Genomic DNA, 24,246 nt, shown 5'->3' with positions numbered 1-24,246 from the left:
CGTAACTATAAAGGTCAAGTCTGCTATGACGTAACTATAAAGGTCAAGTCTGCTAACGTAACTCTAAAGGTCAAGTCTGCTATAACGTAACTATAAAGGTCAAGTCTGCTATAACGTAACTATAAAGGTCAAGTCTGCTATAACGTAACTATAAAGGTCAAGTCTGCTATAACGTAACTATAAAGGTCAAATCTGCTAACGTAACTATAAAGGTCAAGTCTGCTAACGTAACTATAAAGGTCAAGTCTGCTATAACGTAACTATAAAGGTCAAGTCTGCTAATGTAATTATAAAGGTCAAGTCTGCTATAACGTAACTATAAAGGTCAAGTCTGCTAACGTAATTATAAAGGTCAAGTCTGCTATAACGTAACTATAAAGGTCAAGTCTGCTAACGTAACTATAAAGGTCAAGTCTGCTATAACGTAACTATAAAGGTCAAGTCTGCTAATGTAATTATAAAGGTCAAGTCTGCTATAACGTAACTATAAAGGTCAAGTCTGCTAACGTAACTCTAAAGGTCAAGTCTGCTAATGTAATTATAAAGGTCAAGTCTGCTATAACGTAACTATAAAGGTCAAGTCTGCTATAACGTAACTATAAAGGTCAAGTCTGCTAATGTAATTATAAAGGTCAAGTCTGCTATAACGTAACTATAAAGGTCAAGTCTGCTAACGTAACTCTAAAGGTCAAGTCTGCTAACGTAATTATAAAGGTCAAGTCTGCTAACGTAACTATAAAGGTCAAGTCTGCTAATGTAATTATAAAGGTCAAGTCTGCTATAACGTAACTATAAAGGTCAAGTCTGCTAACGTAACTCTAAAGGTCAAGTCTGCTAACGTAACTATAAAGGTCAAGTCTGCTATAACGTAACTATAAAGGTCAAGTCTGCTAATGTAATTATAAAGGTCAAGTCTGCTATAACGTAACTATAAAGGTCAAGTCTGCTAACGTAACTCTAAAGGTCAAGTCTGCTAACGTAATTATAAAGGTCAAGTCTGCTATAACGTAACTATAAAGGTCAAGTCTGCTAACGTAACTCTAAAGGTCAAGTCTGCTATAACGTAACTATAAAGGTCAAGTCTGCTATAACGTAATTATAAAGGTCAAGTCTGCTATAACGTAACTATAAAGGTCAAGTCTGCTAACGTAACTATAAAGGTCAAGTCTGCTATAACGTAACTATAAAGGTCAAGTCTGCTATAACGTAACTATAAAGGTCAAGTCTGCTATAACGTAACTATAAAGGTCAAGTCTGCTATAACGTAACTATAAAGGTCAAGTCTGCTATAACGTAACTATAAAGGTCAAGTCTGCTATAACGTAACTATAAAGGTCAAATCTGCTATAACGTAACTATAAAGGTCAAGTCTGCTAACGTAATTATAAAGGTCAAGTCTGCTATAACGTAACTATAAAGGTCAAGTCTGCTAACGTAACTATAAAGGTCAAGTCTGCTAACGTAACTATAAAGGTCAAGTCTGCTAACGTAACTATAAAGGTCAAGTCTGCTATAACGTAACTATAAAGGTCAAGTCTGCTAACATAACTCTAAAGGTCAAGTCTGCTAACGTAACTATAAAGGTCAAGTCTGCTAACGTAACTATAAAGGTCAAGTCTGCTATAACGTAACTATAAAGGTCAAGTCTGCTATAACGTAACTATAAAGGTCAAGTCTGCTAACGTAACTATAAAGGTCAAGTCTGCTATAACGTAACTATAAAGGTCAAGTCTGCTATAACGTAACTATAAAGGTCAAATCTGCTAACGTAACTATAAAGGTCAAGTCTGCTATAACGTAACTATAAAGGTCAAGTCTGCTAACGTAACTCTAAAGGTCAAGTCTGCTAACGTAACTCTAAAGGTCAAGTCTGCTATAACGTAACTATAAAGGTCAAGTCTGCTATAACGTAACTCTAAAGGTCAAGTCTGCTAATGTAACCATAAAGGTATGAAATGGGTTACTTGTTTTATTTTGGAACCAATTAGGTCCAGTGTAAATGATGAACACAGCCAAAGGTTCATTTAGAAGAGATGTGAATGCAGCACTAATGTAGCTTTTATTTCAACAAGATAAGGAGGCCTCCCAGTATCATTATCGCCCCCCCCTTTCTTTGATAAACAGACATTAAGCCATTTTCAGAAATTATGTTGTCCCCTCTCGAAATGTACTTTTGGGTGTGTTAAACCCTTATCCTCCACATATCTGACATCATAAACCAAAGCAGTTCTACCCCTGTCTTTTGTTAGACTAGAATGTTTAGCAAATGGTTAGCAAATGGTTAGCAAATGGTTAGCAAATGGTTAGCAAATGGTTAGCAAATGTAAAAAAATGAAAAATATTCAACAGAAATACCTTATTTACATAAGTACATAAGTATGCATCCTGTATCCATTGATCATCCTTAAGATGTTTCTACAACTTGATTGGAGTCCACCTGTGGTACATTCAATTGATTGGACATTAATTGCACACGCCTGTCTATATATGGTCCCACAGTTGACAGTACATGTCAGAGCAAAAACCATGAGGTGGAAAGAGTTGATCGTAGAATTCCGAGACAAGATTGTGTCGAAGGCACAGATCTGGGAAAAGGTACCAAAAAATATCTGCAGCATTGAAGGTCCCCAAGAACACAGTTGCCTCCATCATTCTTAAATGGAAGAAGTTTGGAACCACCAAGACTCTTCCTAGAGCTGGCCACCGGCCAATCTGAGCAATCGGGGGAGAAGGGTCTTGGTCAAGGAGGTGACCAAGAACCCGATGGTCATTCTGACAGTTTCTCTGTGGGGATGGGAGATCCTTCCAAAAGGATAACCTCTGCAGCACTCCACCAATCAGGCCTTTCTGATAGAGTAGTAAGCCACTCATCAGTAAAAGGCACAAGACAGCCTGCTTGGAGTTTGCCGAAAAGCATCTAAAGACTCATAGACCATGAGAAATAAGGTTCTCTGTGAGGAGGAAACCAAGATTGAACTATGTGGCCTGAATACCAAGCATCATGTTTGGAAAAAACCTTGCACCATCCCTACGGTGAAGCATGGTGGTGGCAGCATCATGCTGTGGTGATGTTTTTCAGCAGCAGGGATTGATAGACTGTCAGGATCGAGAGGAAAGATGAACAGAGCAAAGTACAGAGAGATTATTGAAGAAAACCTGCTCCAATGCGATCAGGATCTCAGACTGGGACATAGGTTCACCATCCAACAGGACAACGACCCTAAGCACACAGCCAAGACAACATAGGAGTGGCTTCGGGACAAGTCACTGAATGTCCTTGAGTGGCTGCGCCAGAGCCTGGACTTGAACCCGATCAAACATCTCTAGAGAGACCTGAAAATAGCTGTGCAGCGATTCTCCCCATCCTACCTGACAGAGCTTGAGAGGATCTGCAGAGAAACTCCCCAAATACAGGTGTGCCAAGCTTGTAGCATCATACCCAAGAAGACTCAAGGCTGTAATCGCTGCCAAAGGTGCTTCAACAATTTACTGAGTAAAGGGTCTGAAAACTTATTTAAACGTGATATTTTTTAAATAGTCTTTTTACAGCTTTAATAAATTACCAAACATTTCTTCAAACCTGTTTTTGCTGTGTCATTATGGGGTAGATTGATGAGAAAACATATATATTTAATCAGCTTTAGAATAAGGCTGTAACATAACAAAACATGGAATAAGTCAAGGGGTCCAGACATTTTCCGAAGGCACCGTATATCGCAAGGTAAAAGCTCGTATGAAATTAATAACTAACAAGAGGAAAAGACGTAGGAGGACTATCCGTACCAAACCTTAAATTGTATTTCCAGGTATTAACATTTCATCCCATCCCCTGGCTGGCTTTAGAGAGAAATATAGTGTCTCCTATTGTCCTGGAAGAGGTGGTCTCCACTGATATATCCCTTAAACAATGTAAACTAGCTTGTTTATTATTGCTCACACTATTTATATTTGGCGCAAAATGTACAATGTAACTGGGAATCAAAAATTGCTGACTGGCTCGATCTTATGTGGCGTAACTTGAAATGTTCAGCTTTTTCTTTTTAATTTTTTTTTACATTAGGATAAAGTAGAGGCTAGAATATGTTAGGAACAATGTGTAAGTAATTCTGATTTGAAAGTTGATCAACTTGTAACCTCACTTTTGAGAAAGTGGCCCTTGAATGTTTGGCCCTTGAACATAACTAATCTTTGTTAAACATAAATACCAATCTTGTTTTTGCATAGATTCCGCGACGCTGTCAGCTTTTGACAGCTAAGACCGCTATTTCTTGTCACCGGAATCCCGCTTAACTGACAGGTTAGAGTCTGCTTCAAAGAGCCGCTAACCTAGCTAAGTTGCTAACGTCAAGCTGACAGGTTAGAGTCTGCTTCCAAGAGCCGCTAACCTAGCTAAGTTGCTAACGCCAAGCTGACAGGTTAGAGTCTGCTTCAAAGGGCCGCTAACCTAGCTAAGTTGCTAACGTCAAGCTGACAGGTTAGAGTCTGCATCCAAGAGCCGCTAACCTAGCTAAGTTGCTAACGTCAAGCTGACAGGTTAGAGTCTGCCTCCAAGAGCCGCTAACCTAGCTAAGTTGCTAACGTCAAGCTGACAGGTTAGAGTCTGCTTCCAAGAGCCGCTAACCTAGCTAAGTTGCTAACGTCAAGCTGAAGGTTAGAGTCTGCTTCCAAGAGCCGCTAACCTAGCTAAGTTGATAACGTCAAGCTGACAGGTTAGAGTCCGCTTCCAAGAGCCGCTAACCTAGCTAAGTTGCTAACGTCAAGCTGACAATGTTTGTCCCAGATGAGTTTTCCAATGGAGCCCTCTTTGTTCGGGAGAAGTAAATGAATGGTTCCAGTGCTGTAGAAGTATCTACTGCAGTACTGTTTTAGAACAAACTGGATCATTAAGAGATCCAATGCAGCAATTTGCTTGCCAAGGATTATTGGCTTGAGGTGACTTCCTTCATCACACGGGTAGCCAGCCTACGTAAGAAACTGGAGAAAACTGCAGAGTGGAATGTTTAACCTTTTCTACACCGGTGTCTGGACAGCGTTGGCGCGTGTTGGATATATCTCCGTCTTGTCGTTTGTCGTTATACGACTGGCCGGTGTTGCCCGGAGTTCGTTGCCAGGGGAGCCATCTCTCTTCTCCCCCATCTGATAGAGGAGTCAAAGAATAACAAAGAAGAAAAACAAAACACGTTTTTATATGAATCATTTGGTTTCCTGGATCCTTTCACAGCATTATAAGGCTGCATTGAGACAATGACTTATCAATGACCCAAGCCCAGCTCAGTTAATCCCTACCATTGTGTCGCTGAGTCATCATAATGCTTCAGCAAAATGTACATTATCCCAGGGGCGTTGGTAGACACAATGTATGTAGCCTAATGAACAGTGGCGAAAGTATTCACCCCCCCCCCCCCCCCTTAGCATTTTTCCTATTTTGTTGCCTTACAACCTGGAATTAAAATGGATTTTTAAGGGGTTTGTATCATTTGATTTACACAACATGCCTACCACTTTGAAGATACAATTTCTTTTTTTGAAACAAGAAATAAGAAAAAAAAACGGAGAACTTGAGCGTGCATAACTATTAATCTCCCCCCAAAGTCTTTGTAGAGTCACCTTTTGCAGTAATTACAGCTGCAAGTCTCTTGGGGTATGTCTCTATAAGCTTGGCACATCTAGCCACTGAGATTTTTGTCCTTTCTTCAAGGCAAAACTGCTCCACCTCCTTCAAGTGGATGGGTTCCGCTTGTGTACAGAAATCTTTAAGTCATACCACATATTCTCAATTGGGTTGTGCCGTGGCGGAGGTCTTTGTGGGCTATACTCAGCCTTGTCTCAGGATGGTAAGTTGGTGGTTGAAGATATCCCTCTAGTGGTGTGGGGGCTGTGCTTTGGCAAAGTGGGTGGGGTTATATCCTTCCTGTTTGGCCCTGTCCGGGGGTGTCCTCGGAGTGGGCCACAGTGTCTCCTGACCCCTCCTGTCTCAGCCTCCAGTATTTATGCTGCAGTAGTTTATGTGTCGGGGGGCTAGGGTCAGTTTGTTATATCTGGAGTACTTCTCCTGTCCTATTCGGTGTCCTGTGTGAATCTAAGTGTGCGTTCTCTAATTCTCTCCTTCTCTCTTTCTCTCTCTCGGAGGACCTGAGCCCTAGGACCATGCCCCAGGAATACCTGACATGATGACTCCTTGCTGTCCCCAGTCCACCTGACTGTGCTGCTGCTCCAGTTTCAACTATTCTGCCTTATTATTATTCAACCATGCTGGTCATTTATGAACATTTGAACATCTTGACCATGTTTTGTTATAATCTCCACCCGGCACAGCCAGAAGAAGACTGGCCACCCCACATAGCCTGGTTCCTCTCTAGGTTTCTTCCTAGGTTGTGCCCTTTCTAGGGAGTTTTTCCTAGCCACGTGCTTCTACACCTGCATTGCTTGCTGTTTGGGGTTTTAGGCTGGGTTTCTGTACAGCACTTTGAGATATCAGCTGATGTACGAAGGGCTATATAAATAAATTTGATTGATTGAGATCTGGGTTTGACTAGGCCATTCCAAGACATTTAAATGTTTCCCCTTAAACCACTGAAGTGTTGCTTTAGCAGTATGCTTAAGGTCATTGTCCTGCTGGAAGGTGAACCTCTGTCTCAAATCTCCTGAAGACTGAAACAGGTTTTCCTCAAAAATGTCCCTGTATTAAGCGCCATCCATCATTCCTTCAATTCTGACCAGTTTCCCAGTCCCTGCCGATGAAAAACATCCCCACAGCATGATGCTGCCACCCCCATGCTTCACTGTAGGGATAGTGTTCTTGGGGTGATGAGAGGTGTTGGGTTTGTGCCAGACATAGCGTTTTCCTTGATGGCCAAAAAGCTCAATTTTAGTCTCATCTGACCAGAGTACCTTCTTTCATATGTTTGGGGAGTATCCCACATGCCTTTTGGCAAACACCAAACATGTTTGCTTATTTGTTTCTGGCAATCTTCCATAAAGCCCAGCTCTGTGGAGTGTACGGCTTAAAGTGGTCCTACGGACAGATACTCCAATCTCCACTGTGAAGTTTGCAGCTCCTTCAGGGTTATCTTTGGTCTCTTTGTTGCCTCTCTGATTAATGCCCTGTTTGGAGAGCTCCTTGGTCTTCATGGTGCTGCTTTCTTGGTGGTGTTGCAGACTCTGGGGCCTTTCAGAACAGGTGTATACATACTGAGATCATGTGACACTTAGATTGCACACAGGTGGACTTTATTTGACTAATTATGTGACTTCAGAAGGTAATTGGTTGCACCAGATCGTATTTAGGGGCTTCATAGCAGAGGGGAGGGGCTTCACAGCAGAGGGGAGGGGCTTCATAGCAGAGGGGAGGGGCTTCATAGCAGAGGGGGTGAATACATAGGCCACTTTTCATTTTATTTTATTTATTTTTTTAAATTTTAAACGTTCCTTTTTTCCATTTCACTTCACCAATTTGGACTATTTTGTGTCCATTACATGAAATCCAAATAAAAATAAATTTAAATGACAGGTTGTAATGCAACAAAATGGTTAAAACGCCAATGGGGGTGAATACTTTGCAGTGTCCCTCTAACTAACCCGAATGACTCTGCTGATCCTAAAGATCTTGTATGCAGTAATCATGTGCATATGAACCAGATTTATACTGTTAGCACTGAGGCGGTGTGCCCTAGTAGGAAGTCCACTGTGAGCAGCTCACTCTGCACTAACATAAATAACATAAGCATATCTACTTCTGCTAAGCTTTCCAGTAAAGCAATGAAAACAAGCAAGCATCCCATAAAAGTGCTCAAAATAGCCCACATTAACATAAGAAACAAGGTTCATGAAATTAATAATTTGCTAGAAACAGATGACATTCATATACTGACTATCTCTGAAACTCACTTAGATAATACCTTTGATGATACAGTGGTAGCAATACATGGTTGTAACATTTACCAAAGGTGGAGGTGTGGCTGTCAATATTCAGAACCACATTCCTGTAAAGATTAGAGAGGATCTCATGTTAAATAGTGTTGACGTGATATGGCTACAGGTTCATCTGCCTCTCCTAAAGCCCATTCTGGTGGGAAGCTGCTATAGACCACCAAGTGCTAACAGTCAGTATCTGGATAATGTTAAATACTGTTGAAGTGATATGGCTATAGGTTCATCTGCCTCTCCTAAAGCCCATTCTGGTGGGAAGCTGCTATAGACCACCAAGTGCTAACAGTCAGCATCTGGATAATATGTGTGAAATGCTTGATAATGTATGTGATATCAACAGAGAGGTGTATTTTCTGGGTGATGTAAATATTGGCTGGCTTTCATCAAGCTGCCAAACTCAAGAAAAACCTTCTAACTGTAACCAGTGCCTGCAACCTGGTTCAGGTTGTCAGTCAACCTACCAGGGTATTTACAAACAGCACAGGAATTAAATCATCAACATGTATTGATCACATCTACCGACTGATATTGCCAACTACTTGAATGATTTTTTTATTGGCAAGATTAACAAATTTAGGCATGACATGCCAGCAACAAATGCTGACACTACACATCCAAGTAAATCTGACCAAATTATGAAAGACAATAATTGTAATTTAGAATTTTGTAAAGTGAGTGTGGAAGAGGTGAAAATGATTAATTAAGTAATTATTGTTGTCTATCAACAATGACAAGCAACCGTTGTCTGACAACTTGGATGGAAAATTACTGAGGGTAATAGCGGACGATATTGCATCTCCTATTTGCCACATCTTCAATTTCATCCTACTAGAAAGTGTGTGCCCTCAGGCCTGGAGGGACGCAAAAGTCATTCCACTACCCAAGAATAGTAAAGCCCCCTTTACTGGCTCAAATAGCCGACCACTCAGCCTGTTACCAGCCCTTAGTAAACTTTTTGAAAAAATTGTGTTTGAGCAGATACAAGGCTATTTTACAGTAACCAAATTGACAGCAAACTTGCAGCAGCACCCTTATAGGGAAGGACGGCACTTACACAAATGACTGATGATTGGCTGAGAGAAATGTATTATAAAAAGATTGTGGGAGCTGTTTTGTTAGTCTTCAGTGCGGCTTTTGACATTATCGATCATAGTCTGCTGCTGGAAAAACATATGTGTCTTGGCTTAACACCCCCTGCTATATTGTGGATAAAGAGTTACCTGTCTAACCGAACACAGAGGGTGTTCTTTAATGGAAGCCTCTCCAACATAATCCAGGCAGAATCAGGAATTCCCCAGGGCAGCTGTCTAGGCCCCTTACCTTTTTCAATCTTTACTAACGACACGCTACTGGCTTTGAGTAAAGCCAGAGTGTCTATGTACAGTGCCTTGCGAAAGTATTCGGCCCCCTTGAACTTTGCGACCTTTTGCCACATTTCAGGCTTCAAACATAAAGATATAAAACTGTATTTTTTTGTGAAGAATCAACAACAAGTGGGACACAATCATGAAGTGGAACGACATTTATTGGATATTTCAAACTTTTTTAACAAATCAAAAACTGAAAAATTGGGCGTGCAAAATTATTCAGCCCCCTTAAGTTAATACTTTGTAGCGTCACCTTTTGCTGCGATTACAGCTGTAAGTCGCTTGGGGTATGTCTCTATCAGTTTTGCACATCGAGAGACTGACATTTTTTCCCATTTCTCCTTGCAAAACAGCTCGAGCTCAGTGAGGTTGGATGGAGAGCATTTGTGAACAGCAGTTTTCAGTTCTTTCCACAGATTCTCGATTGGATTCAGGTCTGGACTTTGACTTGGCCATTCTAACACCTGGATATGTTTATTTTTGAACCATTCCATTGTAGATTTTGCTTTATGTTTTGGATCATTGTCTTGTTGGAAGACAAATCTCCGTCCCAGTCTCAGGTCTTTTGCAGACTCCATCAGGTTTTCTTCCAGAATGGTCCTGTATTTGGCTCCATCCATCTTCCCATCCATTTTAACCATCTTCCCTGTCCCTGCTGAAGAAAAGCAGGCCCAAACCATGATGCTGCCACCACCATGTTTGACAGTGGGGATGGTGTGTTCAGCTGTGTTGCTTTTACGCCAGATTTCATCACTACTTGTATTTGTGAGAGGTATTGACATGGTGAAAGCATTGAGCTGTATGTTTAAATGACTAGCACAGAGCTCAGACACACATGCACACCCCACAAAACATGCCACCAGAGGTCTCGCTTCACAGTCCCCATTTCCAGAACACACTATGGGAGGTGCACATTACTACATAGAGCCATGACTACATGGAACTCTATTCCACATCAGGTAAGTGCTATCCCTCTCTACCCAGAAATACCAAGTACATAGTCATCATCCTGAATGCTATCACTCTCTACCTAGATATACACAGTACATAGTCATTATCCTGAATGCTATCCCTCTCTATCCAGAAATACCCACTACACCCAAAGAGGAGCCAGTGATCTACAGAAACTGTGCTGAAATCTTCCGATCTGGGCTCACAGAGAATGGTGTCCACAGCATACGACCCCTGAACTCTACCCGCACAGTGAAGGTAAGGGGTTACGACCCCCAACTCTACCCACACAGTTAAGGTAAGGGGTTATGACCCCCTAACTCTACCCACACAGTTAAGGTAAGGGGTTACGACCCCCTAACTCTACCCACACAGTTAAGGTAAGGGGTTACGACCCCTAACTCTACCCACACAGTTAAGGTAAGGGGTTACGACCCCTAACTCTACCCACACAGTTAAGGTAAGGGGTTACGACCCCCTAACTCTACCCACACAGTGAAGGTAAGGGGTTACGACCCCCAACTCTACCCACACAGTGAAGGTAAGGGGTTACCTTCACTCCATGTATTTAAAACACATTAAGGCCTGGAGGGACAGAGAGGGGGACTGTGTGGATGTTTTATTGTATTGGAGACACATTGAGGCCTGGAGGGACAGAGAGGGGGACTGTGTGGATGTTTTAGTGTATTGGAGACACAGAGAGGGGGACTGTGTGGATGTTTTCATGTATTGGAGACACATTAAGGAGGTGGTGGTGGAGGTGGAGGAGGAGGTGGAGGTGGTGGTGGTGGTGAAGGTGGAGGAGGAGGTGGTGGTGGTGGTGGTGGTGGTGGTGGTGGAGGAGGAGGAGGTGGTGGTGGAGGAGGAGGAGGTGGTGGTGATGGTGGAGGAGGAGGTGGTGGTGGTGGTGGAGGTGGAGGAGGAGGTGGTGGTGGAGGTGGTGGTGGTGGTGGAGGAGGAGGTGGAGGTGGTGGTGGTGGTGAAGGTGGAGGAGGAGGTGGTGGTGGTGGTGGTGGAGGTGGCCCGTAGGGTTCTATTTGGGACACATGATAGACTCCAGCAGTGTCACCCCAGTGCTTTCAATCTCTGCCATCAAAAACCATCTACTCTCACTCACTCACTCTCTCACTCACTCACTCACTCACTCACTCACTCACTCACTCACTCACTCACTCTACTCATTCTACTCATGAAAATGCACAAAACATGGCATATTCTTACCGATTATAAAAGGATACAGAAAAGGCTATTTCTACGGTGCGGTCCCTGCAGCATTATAACACAAGAGATTTGGCCTTGAATAGCTCAGCCCTATCCAAAGCATATGAGTATGGAGAATTCAGTATGGAACTGTTCAGAAACAACACAATACATTGCCCTCTCTCGGGAATTGGATTTCCTTACAAAAAATCTATTTAAAAATCTATGTCAGGTCCCATGGTCTGAATTCAGAATGTTGTTTGGAAAACCCAGGGACCAGATCCTTGGCTGAATGTCAGACTTTGAGGTGGAGGAAGAGGTGGATGTGGAGGAGGGGGTGGTGGTGGTGGAGGAAGTGGAGGTGGTGATGGTGGAGGAGGAGGCGGAGATGGTGGATGGGGATATGGAGGAGGAGGTGGAGGTGGTGGAGGAGGAGGGGGTGGAGGAGGAGGAGGTGGTGGATGTGGATGTGGAGGAGGAGGTGGGGGAGTAGGAGCATTTGGTGGAGTAGGAGCAGGTGGTTGAGGAGGAGGTGGAGGTGGTGGAGTAGGAGGAGGTGGAGGTGGTGGAGTAGGAGGAGGTGGTGGAGGAGGAGGTGGATGTGGATGTGGATGAGGTGGTGATGGTGGAGGAGGAGGAGGAGGTGGTGATGGAGGAGGTGGTGGTGATGGAGGAGGTGGTGATCTCTCTCGCTCCCTCCCTTTGTTCTCCTTGGACACTGACAATATTAAGTGTATCATTCCTTTTGGATGAAGATAAAATGAGAGACAGAGGCCAGCAGTCCAACAGGCAGCCTGACACCTGAGGCTGTGAGTCTGTCCAGAGGTCTTCTAGTGGAGAGAGAGAGAGAGAGAGAGAGTCTTCCTAGTGAAAACGGAGAGAGAGAGAGAAAGAGAGAGAGAGAGTATTACTAGTGAAAACACAGAGAGAGAGAGAAAGTCTTCCTAGCGAAAACACAGAGAGAGAAAGAGAGAGAGACCAGAGGTATTCTAGTGGAGAGAGAGAGAGAGAGTCTTCCTAGCGAAAACACAGAGAGAGAAAGAGAGAGAGACCAGAGGTATTCTAGTGGAGAGAGAGAGAGAGAGAGTCTTCCTAGTGAAAACACAGAGAGAGAGAGAAAGAGAGAGAGACCAGAGGTATTCTAGTGGAGAGAGAGAGAGAGAGTATTCCTAGTGAAAACACAGAGAGAGAAAGAGAGAGAGACCAGAGGTATTCTAGTGGAGAGAGAGAGAGAGAGAGTCTTCCTAGTGAAAACACAGAGAGAGAGAGAAAGAGAGAGAGACCAGAGGTATTCTAGTGGAGAGAGAGAGAGAGAGTTTTCCTAGTGAAAACACAGAGAGAGAGAGAAAGAGAGAGAGACCAGAGGTATTCTAGTGGAGAGAGAGAGAGAGAGTCTTCCTAGTGAAAACACAGAGAGAGAGAGAGAAAGAGAGAGAGGCCATTGAAACATCAATCAGCCTTTCAGACTGTAGACCTATACTGATTATTGAAACATAAATCTATTTTTAAGAAAGCCTGACATTGACATTGATATAGCTGGTAGGAAATGGTTAGATTTGACTCAGGGAATACTGACATTGATTAAGGTACTGTATTTTTAAAATTTAAACATGCATTCTTGGAGTGCAAGAATCTCAAAAACCTGTTACTGGGATTACCATCTCAATTCATTAACTATTGTATTGCTGTGCCTTTACATATAGCAGATACTCATATAGATGTCACAGGCCCTGTTCAGCTGTTCTGTAACCAGAAGTGGGTTTACCTGTTCAGGTGTTCTTTAACCAGAAGTGGGTTTACCTGTTCAGCTGTTCTGTAACCAGAAGTGGGTTTACCTGTTCAGGTGTTCTGTAACCAGAAGTGGGTTTACCTGTTCAGGTGTTCTGTAACCAGAAGTGGGTTTACCTGTTCAGCTGTTCTGTAACCAGAAGTGGGTTTACCTCTACAGGTGTTCTGTAACCAGAAGTGGGTGTACCTCTACAGGTGTTCTGTAACCAGAAGTGGGTTTACCTGTTCAGGTGTTCTGTAACCAGAAGTGGGTTTACCTGTTCAGGTGTTCTGTAACCAGAAGTGGGTTTACCTCTACAGCTGTTCTGTAACCAGAAGTGGGTTTACCTCTACAGCTGTTCTGTAACCAGAAGTGGGTTTACCTGTTCAGCTGTTCTGTGACCAGAAGTGGGTTTACCTGTTCAGCTGTTCTGTAACCAGAAGTGGGTTTACCTCTACAGGTGTTCTGTGACCAGAAGTAGGTTTACCTGTTCAGCTGTTCTGTAACCAGAAGTGGGTTTTCACTGTTCAGGTGTTCTGTAACGAGAAGTCGGTTTACCTGTTCAGCTGTTCTGTAACCAGAAGTGGGTTTACCTGTTCAGGTGTTCTGTGACCAGAAGTGGGTTTACCTGTTCAGCTGTTCTGTAACCAGAAGTGGGTTTACCTCTACAGGTGTTCTGTAACCAGAAGTGGGTTTACCTGTTCAGGTGTTCTGTGACCAGAAGTGGGTTTACCTGTTCAGGTGTTCTGTAACCAGAAGTGGGTTTACCTCTACAGGTGTTCTGTAACCAGAAGTGGGTTTACCTGTTCAGGTGTTCTGTAACCAGAAGTGGGTTTACCTCTACAGGTGTTCTGTAACCAGAAGTGGGTTTACCTCTACAGCTGTTCTGTAACCAGAAGTGGGTTTACCTGTTCAGGTGTTCTGTGACCAGAAGTGGGTTTACCTCTACAGGTGTTCTGTAACCAGAAGTAGGTTTACCTGTTCATCTGTTCTGTAACCAGAAGTGGGTTTACCTCTACAGCTGTTCTGTAACCAGAAGTGGGTTTACCTCTACAGGTGTTCTGTGATATGAAGACGAGAGGTGGAGGCTGGACAGTGCTGCAGCATCGTAGAGACGGAGCCGTGGATTTCCACCGTGGATGGAGGGATTACAAGATGGTATGTTCACTAGAACTTAAACCCAAGATGGTATGTTCACTAGAACTTAAACACAAGATGGTATGTTCACTAGACCTTAACACAAGATGGTATGTTCACTAGAATTTAAACACAAGATGGTATGTTCACTAGACCTTAACACAATATGTCAACCAGGTCTTCTTTGGTAGGTCATTGTAAGAGTCCTTTTCTGTAGTATTTCACTGAAATAGTAGTCAGAGGCTGGGTTGTCTAAGGCAGACTCTTTCACATTACGTTCATCTCAACACAAGTCTTTTTCTGTGTGTCATTCAGATATCTAATATCATTTGTTTTAAATAAAGTCAGACTTTTATTTCAGTGTGTTATCGTGGACAATTCTCAGAGTGTATGAGAGAACGTCATTTATTTAGTTTGGGAACCTGTTTTTGTCACAAGACTTCATCCAAAATCAAGATAGCAAAGTCTCTGAATCACAGGTGGGTTGTTATAACAGTTTCAGATCTGTGATCTGGGATGACCCTGGTTGTTTTGGTAGGCCAACCTTCTTGTTCCTCTACGACACTCCCTGTTGTTGCACCTGCACTCTCTCTGTCCCTCCCTGACGGTGTCCGATCCCTACACACACTCACCACACCATATCAGAGGCTCACACAGACAGACAGACAGACAGACAGACAGACAGACACATACCCCCCTCACACACTTGAATCTGTCACTTCAGACTCAGGAGGCTTTCTGAGGTGGTCAAGAGATCCCATGTAGAGTACTGGGGGTCATAGGGACTAGTTAACAGGACCAGTAGAGATCCCATGTAGAGTACTGGGGGTCATAGGGACTAGTTAACAGGACCAGTAGAGATCCCATGTAGAGTACTGGGGGTCATAGGGACTAGTTAACAGGACCAGTAGAGATCCCATGTAGAGTACTGGGGGTCATAGGGACTAGTTAACAGGACCAGTAGAGATCCCATGTAGAGTACTGGGGGTCATAGGGACTAGTTAACAGGACAAGTAGAGATCCCATGTAGAGTACTGGGGGTCATAGGGACTAGTTAACAGGACCAGTAGAGATCCCATGTAGAGTACTGGGGGTCATAGGGACTAGTTAACAGGACCAGTAGAGATCCCATGTAGAGTACTGGGGGTCACAGGGACTAGTTAACAGGACCAGTAGAGATCCCATGTAGAGTACTGGGGGTCCTGAGAGACTAGTTAACAGGATGTTAACTGTTTGTCCCAGCTTTAGATCCTGCTGTAGTAGGGAAATCCCAAGTGTTTCCCAAATGCCACCCTTCTCCCTATATAGTGCACTACTTTTAACCAGGGTTCATAGGTGGCCCATAGGACTCAGGTCAAAAGTAGGGCACTATATAGGTAATAGGGACTCAATCGCAATGTTGTCCAATACTCGGCACAAACTGATCTTTGATGTTCTCACTGCCGTCAATAGTCACGATACACAGAAACGCCCACACGGAAGGGGAAATGCATGATTCTCTTTGAGATCCTTAAATCACAGTTTGAGGATATACGAGAGACTCTGCTTTTGGCTGTTCACTAGAACTTAAACCCAAGATGGTATGTTCACTAGACCTTAACACAAGATGGTATGTTCACTAGACCTTAACCCAAGATGGTATGTTCACTAGACCTTAACACAAGATGGTATGTTCACTAGACCTTAACCCAAGATGGTATGTTCACTAGAACTTAACACAAGATGGTATGTTCACTAGACCTTAACACAAGATGGTATGTTCACTAGACCTTAACACAAGATGGTATGTTCACTAGACCTTAACCCAAGATGGTATGTTCACTAGACCTTAACCCAAGATGGTATGTTCACTAGACCTTAACACAAGATGGTATGTTCACTAGACCTTAACCCAAGATGGTATGTTCACTAGACCTTAACACAAGATGGTATGTTCACTAGACCTTAACACAAGATGGTATGTTCACTAGAACTTAAACCCAAGATGGTATGTTCACTAGACCTTAACACAAGATGGTATGTTCACTAGACCTTAACACAAGATGGTATGTTCACTAGACCTTAACACAAGATGGTATGTTCACTAGAACTTAAACCCAAGATGGTATGTTCACTAGACCTTAACCCAAGATGGTATGTTCACTAGAACTTAAACCCAAGATGGTATGTTCACTAGACCTTAACACAAGATGGTATGTTCACTAGACCTTAACACAAGATGGTATGTTCACTAGACCTTAACACAAGATGGTATGTTCACTAGACCTTAACCCAAGATGGTATGTTCACTAGACCTTAACCCAAGATGGTATGTTCACTAGACCTTAACCCAAGATGGTATGTTCACTAGACCTTAACCCAAGATGGTATGTTCACTAGACCTTAACCCAAGATGGTATGTTCACTAGACCTTAACCCAAGATGGTATGTTCACTAGACCTTAACCCAAGATGGTATGTTCACTAGACCTTAACACAAGATGGTATGTTCACTAGACCTTAACACAAGATGGTATGTTCACTAGACCTTAACACAAGATGGTATGTTCACTAGACCTTAACACAAGATGGTATGTTCACTAGACCTTAACCCAAGATGGTATGTTCACTAGACCTTAACCCAAGATGGTATGTTCACTAGACCTTAACCCAAGATGGTATGTTCACTAGACCTTAACCCAAGATGGTATGTTCACTAGACCTTAACCCAAGATGGTATGTTCACTAGACCTTAACCCAAGATGGTATGTTCACTAGACCTTAACCCAAGATGGTATGTTCACTAGACCTTAACACAAGATGGTATGTTCACTAGACCTTAACCCAAGATGGTATGTTCACTAGACCTTAACACAAGATGTCAACCAGTTTCACTTCCTTCTGCTGCAGGTATAATTGTTTGGTTTGGAAATGGAAAAGTCAAAAATGGATCGCGCCACAAACATGATTTTTCAATATATTTTTCTCAAGAACAATATTTATTTTTACAAGTGGATGATAAATATTTGGGCCCCAGTCAGAGCGTGGGAGTGTGGAGTTTTAACGTCAGAGTAAAATCAGGCCTTCTGGACAGATAGTAAATGCTCCCAGACCTCATTCTCACATTCACGTAACCAACAAGAACTGACAGACAGACAGACCAAGGAGAGAGAGAGAGAGACAGAGAAATGCAGGGACTAACTGTTTATTTATTTTATTTTATTTTTTACCTTTATTTAACTCGGCAAGTCAGTTAAGAACAACTTCTTATTTTCAATGACGGTCTAGGAACAGTGGGTTAACTGCCTGTTCAGGGGCAGAATGACAGATTTGTACCTTGTCAGCTCGGGGGTTGCAACCTTCCGGTTACTAGTCCAACACTCTAACCACTAGGCTACGCTGTCTGTAGGAGGTCAGATATATACAGGGACTAACTGTCTGTAGGAGGTCAGAGATATACAGGGACTAACTGTCTGTAGGAGGTCAGAGATATACCAGATATACAGGGACTAACGGTCTGTAGGAGGTCAGAGAGGGATTGTCAGAAGTTATCAAGTTATTAACATTTGCTCATTCACTTTCCTCAGTCAAAATAATGTAACTCTTTACTCATAATATTCCTCATGTCTCTTCATCCCTCTCAACGGTAGAATGACATTACATTTTAACACATCTCTGTTGATGTCATCTGTACCCTCGGAAGCGATGTGAGTCATATGACCCTTCGTTCAGTTTGTCCTCTTCCACTAACCGTACCGTTTGCAGGGTTTCGGGGATCCCTCGGGAGAGTACTGGGCAGGAAATGATCTCATCCATCTGCTGACCAGCTCCCAAGAGTACAGTCTCCAGGTGCAGCTGAAGGATGACGAGGGGAACGAGGCCTACTCCCACTACGATCACTTCTATATAGACGCAGAGGACAAAAACTACAGGTACCAGCATGCAATGCTCCCATTACGATCACTTCTATATGGACGCAGTGGACAAAAACTACAGATACCAGCATGCAATGCACCATCCCACAGCAGGGAAGGCCGAGAGTCAAATCAAATCAAATATTATTTGTCACATGCTTCAAAACCACCTGTGTGGACGAACAGTGAAATGCTGACCTCCCAACAATGCAGAGAGAAACAAAAGGAAAATAATGACTCAAGGAATAAATACATTTTAGAGTAATGATAACTTGGCTATTTACAAGGGGCACTACTTGTACTGTAGGTAGGGGTAAACGATAGATAATAGACAGTAACAGCAGCATATGTGATGAGTCAAAAGAGTCAATGCAGGTAGACTAGGTAGCTGTTGGTTAACTAACTATTTATCAGTCTTGTTTACCAGTCTTATGGCTTGGGGGTAGAAGCTGTTCAGGGTCCTGTTGGTTCCAGACTTGGTGCATCGGTACTGCTTGCTGTGTGGTAGCAGAGAGAACAGTCTATGGTTTTGGGGGTAGAAGCTGTTCAGGGTCCTGTTGGTTCCAGACTTGGTGCATCGGTACTGCTTGCTGTGTGGTAGCAGAGAGAACAGTCTATGGTTTTGGGGGTAGAAGCTGTTCAGGGTCCTGTTGGTTCCAGACTTGGTGCATCGGTACCGCTTTCCGTGCGGTAGCAGAGAGAACAGTCTATAACTTGAGGTCGGATTGCGGGTTCATAGGGAACGAAGTCCATATTTCTCACACTTACACTAAGTGAGATTTTATCCTCAATCAGTCTTACTATTGTGTTAAAACTCTTCTGACATGTTAAGCTCTTAGAGCTATGTCTCAATCAGATCCGAATCAGGAAACTAAGTGGAAGTAACCCTGATTCTCGGGAGAGTTTGGTAAATAGTTGTGTTTCTGAAAGGCTTTTATGACCGGAGGTAATTGAATGAACCTGTAACCCTGGCAAGTCATCCAGCATGATCCACACTTTAACTGAGTCCTTCCCTTCCGTATCGCCGGGTTGAAAGTAAAAGGACAAAAGAGTAGATCATGTGATCTGTCTAGAAAAATGTGTGTTTGAAAAAGGCTGGAGGTATTTGACACAGTGATATTCTTTGTGATGAGTAACAACGTTACCTAGACATTTAGATCCAGGATTATCCTTAAATTACCTAAAATCCTACAAAGTTACCTAGACATTTAGATCCAGGACCATCCTTATTAAATGACCTAAAATCCTAAGTGTGTTGGCGCTGTATTCGTCCTCCTCTGTGTGTGACAAGCCCCCTGAATGGTGTTGATGTTGGTGAGCTGTCAGATCTGTTGCCAACTTCTGCTGAGCAGCACTCCATCTCACCTCGTTGTGTATGTGCTAGGTACATTATCATGCTGAGAACACTGGCTCTCCGCTGGTTTTCCTCTCCAGGGTTGGGTTCATTTAGGGACCTCCCCAGCCAGAGGCCTGTGGTGCTAGCCAGCCAATGCAGCCCCTACTCGGCTAATTCAACCTCTTCTCAAGCTTTCTCTGGCTAATTAAACCTCTTCTCAAGCTTTCTCTGGCTAATTCAACCTCTTCTCAAGCTTTCTCTGGCTAATTCAATCTCTTCACAAGCTTTCTCTGGCTAATTCATCTTCTTCTCAAGCTTTCTCTGGCTAATTCATCTTCTTCTCAAGCTTTCTCTGGCTAATTCAACCTCTTCTCAAGCTTTCTCTGGCTAATTCAATCTTTTCACAAGCTTTCTCTGGCTAATTAAACCTCTTCTCAAGCTTTCTCTGGCTAATTCAACCTCTTCTCAAGCTTTCTCTGGCTAATTCAATCTCTTCTCAAGCTTTCTCTGGCTAATTCAACCTCTTCTCAAGCTTTCTCTGGCCAGTAAAACCTATTCTCTAGCCTTCTCCATACAAGGCAACCCCTTATCCATATGTAACCCCTGTTCTGGATCAGTCCGGTCACCCAATTACTCCAACCTCTTCCAACCATCCAACCAAGGAAGGCACCCAACCCTTCGCCCAGTGTTTCCAAGCCAAAGCAGCATCTTCTCCAGCCCCCTCTCCCAAATGTTCCCTGTAACTAAGGCAGTAAGACCCATAGCCAGCCCCCTCTACCATCGGTAGCTAAGGCAATCAGACCCATAGCCAGCCCCCTCTACCATCGGTAGCTAAGGCAATCAGACCCATAGCCAGCCCCCTCTATCATCGGTAACTAAGGCAGTCTCATATCCATAGCCAGCCCCCTCTCCCACCTGGCCCCGTAACTAAGGCAGTCAGACCCATAGCCAGCCCCCTCTACCATCGGTAGCTAAGGCAGTCAGACCCATAGCCAGCACCCTCTCCCATCTGTCCCTGTAACTAAGGAGGAGGGAGGAGGGAGGAGGGAGGAGGAGGAGAGGGAGAGGGAGGAGGAGGAAGAGGAGAGAGCGGAGGAGGGGAGGAAGAGGAGAGAGCGGAGGAGGGAAGGAAGAGGAGAGAGAGGAGGAGGAGAAGGAGAAGGAGAGGAAGAGGAGGAGGAAGAGGATAGAGAGGAGGAGGAGAGGGAGGATTGAGGAGGAGAGGAGGAGGAAGAGGAGAGGGAGGAGGAGAAGAGGAGGAGAATGAGGAGTCCTTAGAGGGAGTTGTTCAGTCCCAGGTTCCTTAGCTTAGTGATGAGCTTGGAGGGCACTATGGTGTTGAACGCTGAGCTGTAGTCAATGAACAGCATTCTCATGTAGGTGTTCCTTTTGTCCAGGTGGGAAAGGGCAGTGTGGAGTGCAATAGAGATTGCGTCATCTGTGGTTTTGTTGGGGCGGTATGTAAATTGAAGTGGATACATTTCATGCTACATATGTGAGTGCTACAGGGCAATAGCCATTTAGGCAGGTTACTTTTGCATTCTTGGACACAGGGATTATGGTGGTTTGCTTGAAACATGTAGGTATTACATACTGGGTCAGGGAGAGGATGAAAATGTCTGTGAAGACCAGCTGGTCAGCGCATGTTCTGAGTACATGTGCTGGTTGCCCTGTGGCCTTGTGAATGTTAACCTGTTTAAAGGGCTTACTCACATCAGTGATCACACAGTCGTTCGGAATGGCTGGTGCTGTCATGCATGGTTCAGTGTTGCTTGCCTCAAAGCGAGCGTAGAAGGCATTTAGCTCATCTGGTCGGCTCGCGTCACTGGGCAGCTCACGGCTGGGTTTCCCTTTGTAAAACCTGATAGTTTGCAAGCCCTGACACATCCGTCGAGCGTCAGAGCAAGTGTAGTAGGATTCAAATTTGATTTTAGTCCTGTATTGATTTTAGTCCAGTATTGAATGTTTGATGGTTCGTCAAAAGGTGTAGCATTATTTATTATGATTGTTCAGATTAGTCTCCTGTTCCTTGAAAGCAGCAGCTCTAGCCTTTAGATCAGTGCGGATGAATCCCGGAACATATTCCAGTCTGTAGCTTAGCAACCGTTTCATCGGACCACTTCTGTATTGAGCACATCACTGGTACTTCCTGTTTGAGATTTTTGCTTGTAACGCAGGAATCAGGAGGATAAAGTTATGGTCAGATTTGCCAAATGGAGGATGAGGGAGAGCTTTGTATGAGTCTGTGTGTGGAGTAAAGGTGGTCTAGAATCAGCTTCGATCTCCAGCCCATCAGACTGTTAAACATTCTCCACTAGCCGGCCTCTTCCTTTTCCCATCTCCAGTCTCCACTAGCCGGCCTCTTCCTTTTCCCATCTCCAGCCTCCACTAGCCGGCCTCTTCCTTTTCCCATCTCGAGTCTCCAGTAGCCGGCCTCTTCCTTTTCCCATCTCCAGCCCATCAGACTGTTAAACAGTCTCCACTAGCCGGCCTCCGCCAAGTACTCTGACCTGAACCTTAACCACTTTTCTAGCCGGCTTCCACCCGGTACTCTACCCTGCACCTAAGAGACTGCTGCCCTACTGTTGGAGCTAGAAACACAAGCATTTAGCTGCACCTCCGATAACATCTGCAAATATGTGTACGCTTTGATTTGATTTGATCCGACTTAATCTGGGCCTGGAAAACGGGCCCTATGTGTTGACAGTTCTGGTCCGTTCCCTCTCCCAGTCTCCATGCCCAGGGGTTCAGTGGTACTGCTGGTCGCACCAGTAGTCTGACCCAGCCTGGGACCCAGTTCAGCACCAAGGACCGAGACAACGACCGCTGCTCTTGCAAGTGTGCCCAGATGTCTTCTGGAGGTATTCAGATCCCTGCTTCATCTTTCTCTCTTTCCCTACTTTCTATCTTTCTTCTCACTTCCTGTTTCATCTTTCTCTATTTCCCTACTTTCTATCTTTCTTCTCACTTCCTGTTTCATCTTTCTCTATTTCCCTACTTTCTATCTTTCTTCTCACTTCCTGTTTCATCTTTCTCTATTTCCCTACTTTCTATCTTTCTTCTCACTTCCTGTTTCATCTTTCTCTATTTCCCTACGTTCTATCTATCTTTCCTCTCACTTTATTTTCATCACTTCCTGTTTCATCCTCATGTAAAGTAGTACATGAACCTTCATGAAATCACTTTTTATGACCTTTGACCCATTTGACCACACAACCTGCTTTTCCCTCTTTGTTCCATTCTCTCTCCACTAGGTCCTAACCTCTAATCCCTGACCTCTGCCCTCTCCACTAGGTCCTGACCTCTCCCCTCTCCACTAGGTCTAGGTCCTGACCTCTGCCCTCTCCACTAGGTCCTGACCTCTCCCCTCTCCACTAGGTCCTGACCTCTGCCCTCTCCACTAGGTCCTGACCTCTGCCCAATCCACTAGGTCAGTGGTTTGAGGCGTGTGGTCCCTCTGCCCTCTCTCTTCCTGACACTTAACCTCTAACCCGTGACCTCTCCCCTCTCCACTAGGTTGGTGGTTTGAGGCGTGTGGTCCCTCCAACCTGAACGGTATCTACTACGCTGGCGTCTCCAACGTGGTCCGTTACAACGGCATCAAGTGGTACTACTGGAAGGGCGCCAGCCTCATGGCGACCATGACGACCATGATGGTTCGACCCGCAGGCTTCTGAGGGATAACAGCTGCGATAGCTGATGATTTCAAAGGGGAAGCGACTGATGACATCACCCTGACTGACTAAATTACTGACTGATGAGCGAATAATGAAGTTTGGAATACGATATTTGAGTGGCGATTTTAGAAATGTTTGATTGATGGATATGTTCAAAGGTTTTTTTTTTTCTCCAAAAATGTATTCTGTTGGCCTCCCAAGTGGTGCAGTGGTCTAAGACACTGCATCGCAGTGCTAGCCGTGCCACTAGAGATTCTGGGGTCGAGTCCAGTCTCTGTCGCAGCCGGCCCGCGACCGGGAGACCCATGGGGCGGCGTGCAATTGGCCTAGCGTCGTTCGGGTTAGGGGAGGGTTTGGGAGGTCCTTGTCCCATCGCGCTCTAGCGACTCCTGTGGCGGGCCGGGCGCAGTGCACGCTGACACGGTCGCCAGTTGTACGGTGTTTCCTACGACACATCGGTGCGGCTGGCTTCCGGGTCAAGAAGCATTGCGGCTTGTTCGGGTTGTGTATCAGAGGAAGCACGGCTCCCGACCTTCACCTCTCCTGAGTCCGTACAGGAGTTGCAGCGATGAGACAAGACTGTAACTACCAATTGGAAACGAAATTGGGGAGAAAAAGGGGTATTAACATTTAAAAAAACATGTTTCTGTTTTAGAGATTTTTCCCACTAAAATGGCACATAGGCAACAACTTAACCTCTTGGAACTCCCCATACCGGATCCGGTATCAGGAATACAGACTCAAGCTCATTACCATAACGCAACGTTAACTATTCATGAAAATCGCAAATGAAATGAAATAAATATGCCATCTCGCAAGCTTAGCCTTTTGTAAACAAAACTGTCATCTCAGATTTTCAAAATATGCTTCTCAACCATAGGAAAACAATAATTTGTGTAACAGTAGCTAGCAAACAAAGGATTTAGCGTTAGCATAGCGTTAGCATCCAGCACGCAACATTTCAACAAAAACATAAAAGCCTTCAAATA

At 44.1% G+C, this 24,246-nt stretch overlaps 1 protein-coding gene across 1 annotated transcript in view; it reads left to right on the top strand.

Moving 5' to 3' along the window:
- The window catches only part of LOC139397812 (angiopoietin-2-like), a 34,242-nt gene extending 10,305 nt beyond the window's left edge, over positions 1–23,937 (top strand). Inside the window, exons 5-9 of the mRNA XM_071144243.1 lie at positions 10,381–10,505; positions 14,272–14,373; positions 18,096–18,262; positions 22,311–22,441; positions 23,097–23,937. Coding sequence (XP_071000344.1) covers positions 10,381–10,505; positions 14,272–14,373; positions 18,096–18,262; positions 22,311–22,441; positions 23,097–23,257 — 686 coding nt within the window. The 3' untranslated portion in view covers positions 23,258–23,937. The remainder of the gene's footprint in view (positions 1–10,380; positions 10,506–14,271; positions 14,374–18,095; positions 18,263–22,310; positions 22,442–23,096) is intronic.
- The last annotated feature ends 309 nt before the right edge of the window (positions 23,938–24,246 follow it).

Source organism: Oncorhynchus clarkii, unplaced genomic scaffold (assembly GCF_045791955.1).
Source record: "Oncorhynchus clarkii lewisi isolate Uvic-CL-2024 unplaced genomic scaffold, UVic_Ocla_1.0 unplaced_contig_12667_pilon_pilon, whole genome shotgun sequence".
Lineage (NCBI taxonomy): Eukaryota > Metazoa > Chordata > Actinopteri > Salmoniformes > Salmonidae > Oncorhynchus > Oncorhynchus clarkii.
This window is presented reverse-complemented; position numbering and strand designations above follow the sequence as displayed.